The sequence below is a fragment of the Calonectris borealis genome, chromosome 26 (genome assembly GCF_964195595.1).
Source record: "Calonectris borealis chromosome 26, bCalBor7.hap1.2, whole genome shotgun sequence".
NCBI classification, from domain to species: Eukaryota; Metazoa; Chordata; class Aves; order Procellariiformes; family Procellariidae; genus Calonectris; species Calonectris borealis.
In genome coordinates, this window is record NC_134337.1 from 1,774,575 (window position 1) to 1,791,400 (window position 16,826).

Consider the following 16,826-nt stretch of genomic DNA (forward strand, 5'->3'; position numbering starts at 1 on the left):
CTCTCGCTGCTGCGCTGCGTGAGCATGAGCACTGATCCTCCGCCACCCTCCTGCCCCGACGCGGGGGGACGGGGGCTGTGGGACTCACCCAGGGATGGCATTTTCTGGCCCATTGTCACTTCTGTGTCCCAGCCAAGTTGCGGGTTGTTAACCTCAAGCTACCAAGATTCCTGGCCCAGGTCCTCTAAAGCACAAGATCAACCAAAACGGTGTCTTTGGGGTTTGCTTGTTTTGCCTCTTGCCTTTCATGAAACTTCTGTGGTATCAGGAAGATGCCGAGCTCATTAAAAACACGGGGAAAAGAGCAATCAGTGATCCATCGGCTGCAGGGTCTGGCTACTGGAGCAGCTCTCGGAGGTGCTCAGGGGTGGCGTGGGCTTGCAAAGAAGTGTCTGCAAAACCTCCCTGGCTGGGCACCGGCAGTGTTTTCCAGCCGAGCGTTGCCTTTGCTGTTGCAATTTGGTCTCCAATTCGGTGCATTTGCAATAAATGGGTGTTTTGTGCTGGGCTGGGAGCTCCCAACCCTCCTGGACAAACGGCACCACTGAAAGTCACTCCTTGCACTTTTCAAGTGAGGTGCTGATACACGTGGCTGTGGAAAACACATGCAGGGTTTCAAAATCCAGGAAGGATCCCCCCCAAAAAAGCCCCAAACCAGATAAAAAAGCCCCAAGCTCCCCACCTGCAGAAGGGTTATTTACTGCAGCTCTTTCCTCTGCCCGTCCGGGATGGATCCCAGCAGCTTGATCCCTCCAAGAGCTGGATCCTAAAGGAGATCACGCCAGGGAGAGGATGAACCCACCCCTGAGCTGGCAAAGGGTTTTTCCAGCCGCCCTGCGCGGCTGCCGGGGGGTCCTGCGGCTCCCAGCGGTGCCGGTGCCGGATGCCTTCCGTTTGCTGTAACGTTTTGCATTCCCATTGCAAATGCTGCTGTTGGAAGGGATGAAGGATGAAACGGGAGGCGATGCTCCCGGCTGGCCCGGGCCCTGGGATGCAGCGGGGAGGGGTCGTGCTGCAGCCCCGATCGGCTCCTGGGGCCGGGGTGACAGGGGATTCGGTGGGGGGCTGGAGACCTTCCCCCAGGGAGCAAGACCTGCCACCAGCCTGGTTTTCAAGTCAACCAGATGCCGCCAGGGAAACCTCAGCCCTGCTGTTGGTGTCTGTAGCTTTTTCTAAGCAGAGATGTTGGGGTGGCGAAGCCTGTGCTCATGGCATGGACCTTGGCAGGGTGGGAGTCACGTAATTAGCCCATTCCAGTGTGAGAAGGGCTGCCTCTGCCTCGCGTGGGGTCTCCCCGGCCCCCCACCGCTGTGTCCCCCCCCAGCACCCCCCTGGGACCAGCAGCACGGGAGGGAAGGTGTGCGGGTGCGGAGCTGAGCGCTGGGTAACTCAGTGCACGATACACCCAAGAGGCAGCTGGAGGCAGCACGGCAGAGCCGTTTCGGGGCAGGAACACCCCCAGGTCTCTCTGGCCGACTTTTTGAGGCGAGAACGCTCTTTTTTCTGCTGCTGCAGGAAGGATGGAGGAGCAGCTGGCGCCGGGGGACGATGCTCCGGGCGAGGAGGCTTCACTGAGAGGGGAGAAGGGGTGCAGGGAAGGGGGTTCCTCCCCTGCCAGAGCTCACGTGCCCCCAGAAACTCCTTCCTTGGTTGTACGCACTCCCGCTCGGCTGTTTGCTTCCCCACTGGATAGCCCTTTATCTTCCTTAATCCCACCGACACCGTTAATTCCCTTGGCTTCTTGCCTGCTCTGATCTTCCCTTTGCAAGCTTGCCTTCTGCTGGGTTAGAGAGGTACTTTGGGTCCAGAGCTGAGTCGTGGAGGCACTTTGGGTCCAGAGCTGGGTCGTGGAGGCACTTTGGGTCCAGAGCTGGGTCGTGGAGGCACTTTGGGTCCAGAGCTGGGTTGTGGAGGCACTTTGGGTCCAGAGCTGGGTCGTGGAGGCACTTTGGGTCCAGAGCTGAGTTGCGGAGGCACTTTGGGTCCAGAGCTGAGTCGTGGAGGCACTTTGGGTCCAGAGCTGAGTCGTGGAGGCACTTTGGGTCCAGAGCTGGGTCGTGGAGGCACTTTGGGTCCAGAGCTGGGTCGTGGAAGCACTTTGGGTCCAGAGCTGAGTTGTGGAAGCACTTTGGGTCCAGAGCTGAGTTGTGGAGGCACTTTGGGTCCAGAGCTGGGTCGTGGAGGCACTTTGGGTCCAGAGCTGGGTCGTGGAAGCACTTTGGGTCCAGAGCTGAGTTGCGGAGGCACTTTGGGTCCAGAGCTGGGTCGTGGAGGCACTTTGTACCAGCTTTGCATGCAGGAGCAAATGCCACATCTGCAAGACTGTGGGGTGGGTGTCCCTGTCCTTGGGGGTGCTGCAGACCCTGCTGGGCTGGGCGGGGGGTGCTGCAGCCCTGTCAGTGAGCCGAGCACCTTCCCCATGCCCTGTCAGGAGTGGGGCTGGCCAGCGGAACTGGGATCTGCAGGGTTGGGAGGTAGACAGGAGCCTTTGGCCACCCAGGACATGGTACCTGTGACATGGTGAAAAGGTTGACCCTTTGACGTGCACGCTGAGCCCTCCACGGCTGTGTAGAGCTGGCTCTGTCCTGCTTTCATCCATCCTCAAAACATGCCCTGCAGAAGCTCCCTGGGCCTGGAGGAAGAGCAATGTTCTGCTCCTCTCCCATTCCCATCCTTGGAAGCTCTCCCAGGGCTGGGAGCAAGTCCTGAGGGTCCCACACCAGCGCGAGGTCTGGCTGCTGCCGTGTTGGGTCTGCAGGTGCCTGATGGGTCCCTGCCTGAGAAAAGGGGGAGGCAGGGGGGCTGGCTTTGTCCAAACTAACCTCATCTCTCCCGGGGATGCAAACACCCCTTCCCTCACCCCACGGGGCCTCACCAGGTGAACCTCCCCTAGGAATGTCCTCAATGTCCCCAGGAGGCTCTGAGCTGGCACCAGCATTGACGTGGTGCTGGGTGATGCTCCTGGTGGCTTTGGAGGTGTCAAGGGTCAGGAAATGTGGGGGTTGACTGGGCTTCCCATCACTTGTGAGGGAATCCAGGTGTCTGGACCCTCATGTCCTTCATAAGCCTTGGGCTTTACACCCCTTTACACCCCTCTAGCAGAAGATCAAGTGCCCTGTTGTAGCCCTGCTGTCAATGCAGACGTTGTCCACGGTGCAGACGGCTGCTCAGGGACACAGCCTGGGCATGGGGAGGGGTGGGGGCAGCAGGGACCTGGGTGACCACGGAGGCGACGCTGTATTTCAGGGAGCCCCTGACGCACCATGACGTTCAAGCAAGCGTCCATGATGGCCCCGGAGGCTACGGCCACCACGATGCCCATGACCACGATGGAGAACTCCACCGAGGCCGCGGGGCCAGGCGAGAGCAAGGAGGACATGTTCACCAAGCTGAGGGACAAGTTCATGAACGAGCTCAACAAGATCCCCTGTGAGTAGCTGCCTCCTTTTCCAGGTATCACCCTCCTCAAGACCCCACCACCGCTCCGGTCCCGTGCAGCATGTGGGACAAGGTAGTGGGGTGGCTGGGGCTGGGAGGGAGCTGCAGGGCTGACGATGATACCGGCTTTTGCCTGCAGTGCCACCCTGGGCCCTCATCGCCATCGCGGTGGTAGCCGGACTCCTCATCCTCACCTGCTGCTTCTGCATCTGCAAGAAGTGCTGCTGCAAGAAGAAGAAGAACAAGAAGGAGAAGGGCAAAGGCATGAAGAATGCCATGAACATGAAGGACATGAAGTCGGGCAACCAGGTGACGTCCTGCTGGACTGCTTGGCCTTGTCCTGCCCTTAGTATTGTAGGACAATCCCTCCGGTTGAGTTACGAACCGTGTCGGGGTGCTCGTAGCTCGGGCAGCAGCGCAGGATGGAGCCACCAGGATCCTGGGATGGGAGCGTGCAGACATGAGCCTGGAGCTGAGACAGCAGCACTGTCCTGCTCCGGTGCCCGGTGGCCTGGATGGGACCAGGCTCAAGCTGGCCTGGACCTGCCGATGCGTCACCTGAACCAGCAAATGTTAATTTAACCCCTTATGTCTCCCCGCCTTCCGCTGAGTTGCCCTCATTTCACTGAGCTGTGCCTTCAGCCGAGAGGGGAGGACCACCAGGCCAAAATGCCCACCAGTTTGGGGTCCCCAAAAAGCCAGTGCTCAAGAAGCAGGTGCTGGTGCACAGAGTGGAGCTGGGGCCGTCTCCCCATCTTGGGGGGCCAGCAGGAAGGAGGCCATTTCAGTGTCCCAGGGCCATTTGGAGGGGGTGGGAGATTTTGGGTGTCTGTTCCTGCTCTTCATAGACACATGGGCACCACGGGCGGGCAGGCAGGGCTGGAGAGATGAGCGCTGAGTGGAGATGCTCCATCACACCTGCCCGTCTGCGCGCCCCCGTGGTGGAGGGAGGTGTGGGGTGGGGTTCCCCGATGGCGGCGAGGGCTGCCGTCCCCTGGGGCTCGATGGGGCCATACAAACCCCGATTCCCCACCTCGCCGTGGGTCCCTTGTCGATGCTCTCCTTAACGTGGCTCTCTTCCCTCCTGCTGCTCTCGCCGTCCTCCCTCCCTGCTGCCTTGTCTGCGTGTTCCCTCTCCGTCCTGGGACGCCCTCCATGGTAGGTGCCACCACGAGCCTCCTTCTCCATCGGCTGCTTCCAGGGTGGGACAGGGGACATGGGGACACTTCAGAGAGGTGATAAGGAGCTGGGGCTCCCACCCCATAGACCATGGCTTGGAGAGGCGTGGAGAGGGGTGGCTTTGCCTTAGACGTAGGAGAATTAGGTTGTGTCTCTATTATGAAGTTAATAAAAAGGCCCTGCTAAGCCCTTAGCACCGCTGCAGTGTTCCCCCAAGCCCGGGTTGGGGGGGTAGAGTATCCCTGCACCCTTTGCAGTAGGTTGCTTGCCTGCAGCCCCCCCATACAAGCACCAAACCTCCCCCCACTGGAGCTGACCCCGCGTCCAGCGCCCCGAGGCAGCCCCCCCATGCCGTCTCGGCTGGACCAGCACCAGGGGCTCCCCGGCAGCTGCGTGGTTGTGGGCAGAGCCGGTGCCACCCCAGGGCTGCTCTACCGGTGCTTTATGTCCCCAGTGCGGGGGGTCTCCTTGCCCGTCATGGGGAGAACCTGGGGGGTTGAGAAGCCGGTAGGGTTGGGGTGCCGGAGGTCCCCAGCGGTGTGGGGACAGGGACGCTGGGCTGTGACCCTGCCGCTGAGCCGGGCACCTCGGCTGCCGTTCCAGGACCAACAGGATGACGATGACGCGGAGATGGGTCTGACGGAGGGGGAAGGCGAGGAGGAGGAGAAGGAGCCGGAGAACCTGGGCAAGCTGCAGTTCTCGCTGGACTATGATTTCCAGGCGAACCAGGTGATGGAGGCTGAGGAGATGGGGAGTGGGGTTTGCCCAGGGAGGGTATTTGAGAGAAGTCTCCCTGTTGGACCTGGGCAGCACAGGAGGGAGCGGGGAGCTGGGTTCTGTGCCATGGGGAGTCCTGCCCTGCGCTGGGCTGGAGACAAGCCCTTGGCATCTGCAGTGCGTAGCTGGGCCGTCTCGCTGAAGACACCCCTCTCCCCGCTCCAGCTGACAGTGGGGATTCTCCAAGCCGCCGAACTGCCAGCTTTGGACATGGGTGGCACCTCAGACCCGTACGTCAAGGTGTTTCTGCTCCCTGACAAGAAGAAAAAGTACGAGACCAAAGTGCAGAAGAAGACGCTCAACCCTGCCTTCAACGAGACCTTCACCTTCAAGGTGAGCCCCTTCCTACCCACAACACGGGACCTTGTCTCCCACTCCCGCCTTTCCCCCGACTGTGTCCTGGTCCTGTATTTCACCCTCGCTGCTGGGAGCGGGTGGCCCTGGCTTGGGCTCCTCTGAGCCCGTTGCCAGCCCGATGGTCCTCTTTGTGCAGGTCCCCTACCAGGAACTGGGCGGGAAGACGCTGGTGATGGCCATCTACGACTTTGATCGCTTCTCCAAGCACGACATCATTGGCGAGGTGAAGGTGCCTATGAACACGGTGGACCTGGGCCAGCCCATCGAGGAGTGGCGGGACCTGCAGAGTGGTGAGAAGGAGGAGGTGAGAGCAGGGCCGGCGCAAGGCCCTCGGCCAGCTGAAACCCTTGGCCAGGGGGGATGGGATGTGCTCTGCCTTCTGGGCCACCCCACAGTGCTCGGGATGGCGATCGCTGTGGGGTCCCACCTGAACGCCGTGCATGTCCTGGCCATGAGCGCTGATCTGCCCCTGTGCAAAAGCCTTTTTGTAACAAAAACGAAGAGTGTAAATGTCTCGGGTGCTGCGCTGGGACTGGCCTGCCCGGACGCAAGTGATCAAACCTTGTGCCAGTGCACGGGGTGCCAGCTCATGCCTGCGTTGAAGGTTGAGTAGGGTTTGGGGACCTGCATGCGGGACCATGTCCCAACACTGTGGTATGATGCACTGGCAAGGCTGTGATATCTGCTCCCTGCTCGGCAGCCAGAGAAGCTAGGAGATATCTGCATCTCCCTCCGGTACGTGCCCACAGCTGGGAAACTCACTGTCTGCATCCTGGAGGCCAAGAACCTGAAGAAGATGGATGTTGGGGGTCTCTCAGGTGGGTGTCGGCTCGTGGGCGTCCTCCTCCCGCCCCACTGTGGGGCTCTCGGCATCCTTTGTTGGGGAAGGACACTGGGGCCATCAGCCTGGCAGGGCTCGGGGAAGTCCCCTCCAGTGCCTGGGACCTCCTGCATCGGAGGCAGCCCAAGGTGTGGCTGGGAGGCAAGGGGAGATGGGGATGGGATGAGCCCCCTGACCCTTAGGAAGGACATACCGAATTTGGTCTGCCACTGGGTCCAGGGCTAGGACGCTGCAGGACCTGGGTGGTGAAAATGCTCCTCTGCCATTTGTTCCTGGTCCTGCTCCTCCTCGACTTGAGGCTGAGGACCTCAGTCAACGGCATGTTTTATGCTAGAAGAGTCTTCCCATCTCCAGCCCAGGGCTGAGGTCTCTGCCCAGGTGTCCTCAGCTCTCTCCAGACCTGCCTTAACCAGGAGAAGAGCAGTATCTGCACGGCTGGAAGGGTTCAGCTTTATTGCTGGGGTGTCCTGCTCCAGAAACGGGGGTGACAGGCCAGCACCTGCCAGTGTCACTCCGCTGTCCCAGCCCTACTACAAGGAGACCCACAGGATGCAGAAGACCTCCATCCCTTGGCCATTTACTCCCACAAATCCTTTCCAGCCCAACTATTACCTCCATCCACAAACCTCAGAGCACCTTTACTTGTGGAGACCCCCTCACCCCACGGTGCACCTCATCCTGGGCTGAGACTTCTCCTGGGCATCTCAGCCCTGGCTGATGCACCCTCCTGCCCCACCAGATCCCTACGTGAAGATCCACCTGCTGCAGAACGGCAAGAGGTTGAAGAAGAAGAAGACCACAGTCAAGAAGAAGACCCTGAACCCCTACTTCAACGAGTCCTTCAGCTTTGAGATCCCCTTTGAGCAGATACAGGTTCGTCCGATGAGTTCCCTGGGAGGCAGACAGGCAGGCTGGGGGTGATGGGAGAAGTCCCACAGCTGCCCAAGCCCATGTCCCAGTCTTCCCATGAGCCTGAGCGGCTCCTGCCGAGCTTCTGGTCTGGTCACCCATAAAATATGTCCAGCCCCAACCTGGGCCTGGGCTGATGCTGAGGGCAGCTGGTGCAGGGGCAGAGGTGGGGGGCTGGGCAGCACCCATGGGATATGCAACCCCCAACCCCAGCTCACAGCAGAAGTGGGGCTTTCCTCTGCTCCTGGCCCTACAGTGCTCAGCCCAGGTGTAGCAGGGACCCTCTGGTGGTCCTAGGGGCATTTTAGACCATTGGTAGGTGCCTTCTGCCCCTCCGTGTCCTGCCCTAGCCCCTGCACGTGCCCCTTGCTCCAGCCCAGCCCTATCAAGCCCTGTAGCCTGCAGCTCTTGCCAAGCCCCACACCACCCCTTGGTCCCCTTTCCCAGGTGGCCACGTCAGGATGAGCTGGTCCCCCACCATGGCTCTGCCATCCTGGAATTCCCTGGGAAGGAAGCAGAGGAAGCTATGGGCATGGAGGGGACCCTGCCCCAAAATGGGCCACGGCGGGGCTCAGCCTTGGGGGATCCCTGGAGCGCCCTGCCGAACCATCCCGGGGCTGGGGACAGCATGGAGGCTGTGGAGCCATCACGGCCGCTGCTCCTTTCCACCCCTCTAAAGAAGGTTTCCTCCTTTAGAAAGTGCAGGTGGTCATCACGGTGCTGGACTACGACAAGCTGGGGAAGAACGAAGCCATCGGCAAGATCTTCACGGGCTGCAACGCCACCGGCACGGAGCTGCGGCACTGGTCCGACATGCTGGCCAACCCCCGGCGGCCCATTGCCCAGTGGCACTCGCTGAAGCCAGAGGAAGAAGTAGACGCAGCTCTCGGAAAAAACAAATAGGAAGATCTGCCGGCCAGCGCGGCACGGCACTGCGGACAGTCGAAGCGACCCAGAGCTACTGATACCTCAGTTACGCAACCTTTGGTTTTGGTTTCTTCGTTCTCTTTTAAGCTGAAATACCCTTTGATGGCTGTGGAAGGGTTTCCAGACAGTCCCAATAGCTTCCAGGGGAAGAGGTTAAAGACACGGATGGTTCTTTTCGTTCTTCAGCATCGCTCCCTTCTGCTGCATGTCCCATCACCTCCACCCGCCATCCCTTCCAGGTGCAAAGCCACCATCACACCTGGGACCTTCCCCGGCGGCCGCGTCACCAGCCCGCAGCATCGCTGCTGCCGTCCTTCCCTTGGGTTCACGTGGGCAACCCTCGAACGTTGCATGGAGGTGATACCGGAGCCTGATAGGGCGAGATGACCAGACCCACTGTGCTGTGTGGACATCAAGACGGTGGAGAAGACCCTCTGCAGGAGACCCAGGTGCCTCCCGCCCCTGCTCTGCCTCCCTCCATTCGGGAAGGGCGAGAGCTGTGGTTTCGGGCCCAGGACGGCCGAGTGCCCCTGGCCGGCTCCAGGTTTGGCTTCTTCTGGGGAGAGGTTTGCAGGGGTGGTGGGGCTCCACTGCAGCCGGCGTGGCAGTGGGGTGCCAAGCCCTTGCATTGCAGCCGGAGCCGTGGGGGCCAGTCTGAGCATGGGGAGCCCTGGGGGGTCTGCTCTGAGGAGACACGTGGTGGGATGTGCATGCAACGGCAGTGCAGTGCAGACCACCACTACCTCTGCCGGGTGGCCACTATGTCCCCAGAGGCCGAGCGAGGCCCGCGCTGGGTGATTTGCATGTGTGTCCCACCATGCTTGGTTGAAACCTGTAGATGGAGACGCTTCCACAAGGCAGGTTTATGCTGGGAGGTCTCCAGATGCGAGGGTGGCAGCCCCCCAGAGCGGTGCCAGGTGCTTCCCCAAAGGCCATCGTGTGTCCCCAGGGCTAAGCCCCGCCACGGGCACCCCAGCACAGCCTCGGGGCAGCCGGGGGGCTATGGGCAGCTCCAGCCCCGTCGCCGTATCCCACTGCCGTGATTCCGGTGCAGAGGGCGAGAGCGAGCCCATGGCCAACAAGGGACCAAAGCCCCCGACTCCCATGAGCTGCTGCTCCCCACTGGGCCGTGGGCTGCTGAATCCACCCCGTCCCGCTCCCCTCGGGGGTATAAGCCATATCCGTGTCCCTGACAGCGGGCAAGAGCTTCTCCGGGCCACCTCTCCCACCGTGGGATGAGCCAGGAAAAGCCAATGTTGTTCCCTGCAGCTGGGAGAGGGTCCAGCAGCCCTGCCCAGTTCAGCCCAGTCTGCGCTGGAGCACCGACGTGAGCTGGTGTCCCCGTCCCGCCTACGACTCCCCAGCAGCCTCGTGCTCCCTGCTCTGCTTTGCTTTCCTGGACTCATTTTTTGTGGGATTTCGGCACAGTGAAGAGCATTGCATCTTCAGGGAGGGGGGCTTGCAGTGGAGAAGCAGAGCTCTGGGGTGCAGCCGGGGATGCCCAGGGCATCGGGGACGCTGCTCTGGGTGTCCAATGCCCAGGCTGGGACCTCGGCGCAGGCTGTCCCGAACCTGGGGACAAAGTGCCAAAACCCAGCTCGCCCCGGTGCCGTCGGATGCTTCGGCAGTTCCCTGCGGCCCCCGCTTCCCAAAGGGCATCTCAGCCCTGGCTGGAGGCGGGGAGACAATGGGAAACTTGGTGGCAGCCACAGCTCATGGGGTTCAGGTTGGACATGGGGACGAGCCCCTTCCCCTGGAGGGACGTGCAGCCCTGGGACAGGTCCCCAGGGAGGGAGGTCTCCATCCTTGGGGGAGGTTCGGGGCTCGGTTAGCCAAGCCGTGGTATGGTGGTGGGGGAGGTTGGACCAGAGACCTCCAAAGACCACTTCCACCACCACCTCGGCTGCGCTTGGCCCATGCCCCAGGGCCCAGCACAGCTGCAGGGGCTTCGTGGGTCATCAAGCGAGTGGACCTGCAGGGCCACCTCCAGCTTTAATTAGTCCCTTTTCCTAATGGATGTGACAGTGTCAGCAAACGAGGTCCTGCCCTGCTTGTGTAGCCAAAGGGAGAAGAAATCTCGGGGTGCTTTTAATTAACAGGGAGCTGGGGGTGGCTGATGCCCCTCGGCCGGGGGCACTGGCAGGATTCGGTCTCTCGAATCTTGTTTCGGAGTCCATCCGGGCACCAGGGGGGCGTTTGCCTTGTAGAAATGGGTTAAAAAAGAAGGAACTGGAAAGAGCACTAAAATCCTCCTGTTGGCGGTCTGCGAGCGTGCACGGCCCTGCAGCTTTCCGTGGGAAGCAGGCGGAGGTGTGGACGCACGCCTGTACACACCCACATGCGCACACCCACATGCGCACACCCCCACGCGCACCCACCCACCACCCACCGCCCGCACCCCCAGACCTGCCGCATCGCCCGGGGCCTCACCCGGGCGCGGAGGTCCCACCCGGCTGGTTCCATTCGGACTCTTTAAGCCTCGGGGCGGGGGGAACTGTGACTTTAATACATAATTAAATTTTTTTTTTTTAATAAAAAAGGGAAAAATAACCAACATATTAAAGCCATCTGCGCTGCCTCTGACCTCCCCCTTAGTTGTGTGTAGTTAAAAATATATGGAGACATAGCTGTATATACCATGAACAGTGCATGAGATGCAGCCACGTAGCAGTAGCAGCATGGTTAAAGCCGAGCGCGGCGCTGCACGCTCCGCCCCACCGCTCGCCGCCGCCGGCACCTCCGGCCCGACCACGTTTCTCCAGTGAGGCAGAGATGCCGACGAACAAAACTCATTGCCCGAGTGCTCTCCACGGCCCTGATTATTTTCTCCAAAATAAATTAAAAAATCGTGTAAAAGATGATTTTGCCAAGAAGCAAAGCATGCCAAGCCAGTCCCGCCAGCGGAGGGTGAGCCGTCACCGACGCAGCCGTGACTTCCATGTGTGTCTTGTTCCTGTATCTTGTCGCATTTATACCATGGCCGGGTAGCGGCAACATCGTGGCTTTGGCGTCCTGTGTCGCGTTGGTGCATTTCACCGTCAGAGCAACTTTAGAAGCCATATTAGACCACGGTGTGCCGGGACCCCACGGGGACGGGCCCGCAGGTGAGCCGTGCCCCCCCTTCCCCCCGTGTGTCCACCGTCCCCCCTGGTTTCGTGGGGCTCAGCGGCGGAGCCAGGCTGCCGGGACGAGCCACGACGGCCACTGCCTCGGTGGCCATGGATGCCGCCATCACGCCGGGTGAGGGGACGGGGCAGCGCTGGGCACAGACGCCGGGGCCGACCTGCCAGTGGCATTTCTGCAATGGAAAGGCTGGGGGGCGGTGAAGATCTGGTGGCGAAAAGGCTTTTCAGAGCGATTTGGGTTATTTCTGCCGTGTCTCGTCGGGTGGTTTCCGTTCCGGGGACAAGAGCCGGCATTCCCCTCTCCCGGCTGCACCGCGGTGCAAACCCAGCCATGCCACGGAGACGCTCGGCTTTGGTCTCCTGGGGTTAAAAGGAAGCGAATCCGCGAGGCTTGGCAACAAGCTCGGCTTTCTTTTCCTTTTTCCCCCCAAACCTGGGAGGGAGGAGCAGCTCCTTCGGGAGTCCCAGGCTCGGGCGGTTCCTGGAGGGAAGGACCCCCCGCGCCGGCCCCGCTTTGCCCCGTCCTGGCCCCCGCAGCGCTCGGCTCCGGCGGGAAGCTGCTTTTAAAGCCCCTTCCTCTCGTGTGGACTCTGTCGTTTCCGTCTCTTATCGTTAAATGGTTATTTTGTAATGACATCTGTCTCCTTATTAAAGAAACAAGCTGAAAGGAGCCCCGGTTCCCTTCTGGTCTTGCTGCTGGGGCTCAGCGGGGCGTCTGCGGGGGGGGGCAGGTCCCAGGGCTGTGAGCCCAGGGACGATGGAGGGATGGAGGCGCAGGGGGAACCCTGCGAGGGCCCAGGTCCCCCCGAAACACGAGTGTGCTCACATGCATGGTGGAGATGTCTCCAGGCAGCCTCGAGCCCCGGTGCCCTGGCTGATCGCGGCTGGCCCAGACGTGGGGTGCAGGTGGGAAGAAATCAAAGGTCCCCACCGAATTCTTCACGCCCAACACATACAGTTTGGTCCATATATTCATGTTTAGGTCCTGCCCTGCTTTGCAGAGGTGCTGGATGCCCCTAAACCCAAGGGGAAGAGCTCAACCTGCAGTGACCACCTCCGAAGACTGAAGTGTGCAGAGATTTCTAGCAACCTCACTTGGGACAAAGGCTCTAAGACGTGGCAGCAGTGCCCATGTCTTTGCTACGGGTTTGTCCTGACCAAGCTCCTGAGCAAAGCCAAGATAGGGCTGGGCATCATGGGGGGGAGATGGGCCTGAACCCCGTTGCGGTTCAGAGGCATCAGATGGGACCCTCTCCCGTTCACCTTCCCGCTGGTGGGTGGCTTTCAGGGACGTGCATCCGCAGTTCCTTCATTTGAGCTTTCCCTGAACAGGCATGCAGGGGAGCGTTGCCTTTCCCGTGTTGTAGGTACGTAGCTGCAGAGCATTTGTGCTTTTGTAGACAACTGATACCGTTGTGCTATGGAAATTTTGGGAGAAACAGGGCATTTTAGGCTAAAGAACTTGCAGCCGCTTCCCAGGCTCCAGAAAGATGGAAGCAAAGTCAGAGTTTCTATTTTATCAACTCTTATTTTATTCATTTATAAATACTGTTGTGTTTACAAGCATCATAGATGTGAATATTATTCCCAAACTTTCAAACACATAATACTTATAATACTATATAACAACAACCAGTAAAACAAATAATTCATCTCAGGGTTTGAAAGGCCACTCAAAAGTTGCATAAAAATACATTCTCTCCCCATCTCGTAAGCTAGTCCTGCTTCTCCAAGGAGTTTATTTACAAAGAGCCATCATCAAACTCACAGCCACAATAGGCGGGTTCACCCCAAGCAATAAAAATGAATTCACCCCAAGCAATTGCTTAGAAAAAAAGCTTGTGTTCTCCAATGGAGATCACGTCTGGCAAATGCTCTGGTTCAAATAGGGATCAGTTTTAAAAACTGCTTGCTTTGCACTCTGTCCCAAGCGCAGAGTGCAAGGTGTCCTATTCGTTACCTCCTCAGTGCACTGGCTATGTCAGGCATTAAGTGAGACCAAAAAAATTCATTCTCAAGAATTTGGTTTGCAATTGCATTGTCATCATGAAATACTCACAGCTTTGGCTAGTCAGCAAGACTAAACTGGTGGTGGGTCCTCTACCCTAGTCAGAGTTCAGGGGGATAATCCAGTGCTAAGCAGACACTTCATCTAAAGTGGTTTGGCTTTGCAAGGTGCCACGCAGAGGAATTAAGCCTTCTGCACCCTCTGCATACTGTTCCTCAGGATAAAATGCAATGAGTGTCCTGGTAGGAAGGGGCAAAACGTCAGTGCAGGATGGATTTGTCAGATTGGGTTGAACCCTCTCCCTAAAACAGATACCAGGCTTCTTCACGCTGCCAGGAACCGGCCTCATGAGAAGAACAGGATCTTTAGTCTGAAATCTCGTCCCTCGTCCTGCTGGGCTGCACGACTGAGACGCCCGCGCCGCGCCAACCACCAGCAGCCCCAGCAGGTGAGTATCTTCTTCTCCGCGTGGCACAGAAGGGACTGGACTCCTGTTTAGAGCTGAGAGAGCCCAAGTCTGAAGCGAGGAGTGGGTCACCAAGAGAAAAAACATCAAGAACTGCAGAAGTACTCACATAAAGAGTGCACCAAGTGGGAACGGCGTGCAGAAAAAGCATTGACCGGATCTCAAGACTTAAAGCTGTTAAATATAGCAGGGTTAAAATAAAGTAATATAAAAAGGATGCCCGGCTTAGGCAGTGCTCTGCAGAAACCCTGATGCCATTACCAGCTTTGGTCTCTTCCTCCCCAAAGCACAGCAGCAGAGGAAGGGCCTCAGTGTACCAGGAAAAACGGCATCTTATGCCGTGCACAAACAGCTCCGCTGGCTGAAGAGCGGTGGAAGAGGAACCTCCGCCCAGAGCTGCCTGGGGAAAAACCGGCAGCTCTAGGAAGAGCTAGAGAGGTGGGAACAGGCAGGACGGGGAGGGGAAAGGGAAAAAATGGAGAACTAGGAAAAAAAAGAAACCCAAAGAAAAAAACCCAAGAGAGAGCAAGCTCCAGAATTATGCTCATGTTCAAGTATCTCATCTATCTCATAGCGGAAAGAGTCCCACCAGCCCGGCGGGAGCCGCAAGCCCACAGTCAGCAGAGGTGCCCAGGAACACAGCTGGAACTTCATGGCAACTTCCAAGTTCAATGACTGGGACTGCAACTCTCAACCAGACGGAGCAGGGAAATCAAAGGACAAAGGAAATGAAAGGATGTGGATGGGAAAGTGGTTTGGATACCACGGAAGAAGTCTCTGAGAGGGAAGGTGTCGTTCGAGGGGAGTCTATTAAGGGGAAGCTCAACAGATCTGATGACAGGTTACTGCTGCTATCATCAAAATCACACAGCACATAGAGGAGCCGCTGTCTAAATGCCCATAGAGAGAACAATTTCAAACTGTTCTGAGTATGTATAACATTAAGGAGGGTTTTTTTGAGGTTTCCTTCAAGGTCAAGGCTTACTGCAAACTTTTGACAGATTAAAAGACTTCCATCCTAGCGATACAGTTACCAGCACCCCAAGGTAGCTCCTGTCCCCCTGCCAGCAATGCACTCACACCTTTCCAAGGTATGCGGGAGGACAAGCGATCACTGCTCCATGCTCCTCTGCCTTGAAACCCAGCTGCGCCAAGCTTCTTCACCAACAGATGGGTGGGTGGGACCGGACTCTGGCATTCCCTCTCTACAAACAAACCAGTGCCGCCTTTCACTTGGTCAGCCTCCTGCTGCAAATCAAAGCAAGGTACCCGAATACTCCTCTACAGGGCTCTGCCTCCATGAAGACGGCAGGAAAATGTCCCAGACGGCCGTTAGGACAGGGAGGCTGCTTTCTGCACCAGCTCCCTGCAAGGTGATTCACATGTTAATGATGCATGTGAAATGATTCATATGCATGTGAAAGCAGCAGAGGATCTCTAGGGGTTCAAGCTCGTCCTTCAGAAAGCGTGGCAAGTATCTGTAATACATCCTATCCTGAGGAGCAAGAGTCCAGATGCAATTAGCAGATGCTACTAAATACTGAGACAGGAGCCCTGGAAGGAGACATGATACCAAATCACCCAGGCTGCGGAGGAAAGGCAGGGTGAGGGATAAGGGGTCTGACACCGACAGTCAGCGCTGATGTTACTGAACAGGTTTGAAATCTTATATTAAATAAAAGATTCGGTCTACTGGGGCGAAAGGAGAAGAAGGTCTCTGTGCAAAGCAGCTGTCGTCAGCCTGTTACAGAAATCAGCCCTGGTGGCTTTCACAGCATCACATTTTAACCAGAGTCCCACATCTCGTGTGGGTTGATGTGCACCCTCAGAGTCCCAGCCATGTTCACATTTCCCACCTGCAAAGGGCTGGGATGTGCTGGATTAGTTCTTTAGGCGTCACTTCTTAAAGTAGGAGCTACCTACTCCAGATCGGAGTCCAACACTAAATACTGGGCTTCTGGATGAAGAAGTTTTGGCAGCTCAAACCCAGTCCTCACATTTCTCTTCTCCCTTGAATAAAATGTCCGAGATACCACAACATGCTTAAATTAAAAATAATAAAATGGCAGGGGTGTGTCTTGTGGGGGAAATAAGGGCAGAAAGGGAATATACAGCAAAGGGCAGGGCAAGGCAGGTGTGACAGATTGATCCCACGGCTGAAATGCTTGCTGTACTTTTGACAGGAGGGCAAGAGCGGGGTAGGGCTTGGTGGCAGGGTTGGCAGCTCAGGTAGGGCACCCCTCTTCGTCCTGCCTTTGCTCTGGCTTCCTATTTGGAGAGCTTGCTGATGACACGAATGAGGGCTCCGTTCTCGTCCTTCAGCCTTTGGTTGTCCGACTTCAGCTCTGTCAAAATCTGCAGAGACAAAGAGAAAGTGGGATTACAGCTGGGCGCTGCCGGCTGGACAAGGCTTACGGCGCAGAGGGAACAGCAGGGACGTGGCATCCCTGCGGCCAGGGCGGCAGCTGGATGCTCGGCTTGTGTCCTTCTCACCACTGACGTGCCACAGCAGCATGCAGAGCTTTCCTGACTCTACACCCTCCACCCAGCGCACTTCTAATGTCCATCATTTCTCCGTAACATCTCCAGGATTTTTACAAACTGGGCATCAGGTGTGGGGGGGGTCGAGAGGGGACTCGAGCACAGCACAGAGCCAGGAGCTCCCGGAGCTGGGAAAGCCCGTGGTGAGAAGCGATGCCATGGCCCCAGCACGAGGTCAGGACCAGGTTGGGAGGGCAGGAACCATTTCTGGGCTGTTTTCATCCCAAACCTGTTCCCAGAGGCTATGGAGGGCTTGGC

At 58.1% G+C, this 16,826-nt stretch overlaps 2 protein-coding genes across 5 annotated transcripts in view; one reads left to right on the plus strand and one right to left on the minus strand.

The window, feature by feature from the left end:
- The first annotated feature begins 3,263 nt into the window (after positions 1-3,263).
- Positions 3,264-8,404, plus strand: SYT2 (synaptotagmin 2). Of its 2 annotated transcripts, none has more exons than XM_075173994.1 (8): positions 3,264-3,429; positions 3,578-3,747; positions 5,221-5,346; positions 5,560-5,727; positions 5,888-6,055; positions 6,452-6,569; positions 7,332-7,465; positions 8,198-8,404. In XM_075173994.1, exons 1-8 carry the CDS (start codon positions 3,264-3,266, stop codon positions 8,402-8,404), a joined length of 1,257 nt encoding a protein of 418 aa, XP_075030095.1. The 2 variants fall into 2 exon arrangements, with proteins under 2 accessions (XP_075030095.1, XP_075030096.1); XM_075173995.1 differs by having other exon boundaries at positions 5,230-5,346.
- Positions 8,405-13,061: 4,657 nt separating this feature from the next.
- Positions 13,062-16,826, minus strand: part of PPP1R12B (protein phosphatase 1 regulatory subunit 12B) — a 126,675-nt gene continuing 122,910 nt past the window's right edge. For all 3 annotated transcript variants that reach the window (XM_075174401.1, XM_075174400.1, XM_075174402.1), the window contains one exon: positions 13,062-16,382. In XM_075174401.1, coding sequence (XP_075030502.1) covers positions 16,296-16,382 — 87 coding nt within the window. In that variant the 3' untranslated portion in view covers positions 13,062-16,295. The remainder of the gene's footprint in view (positions 16,383-16,826) is intronic.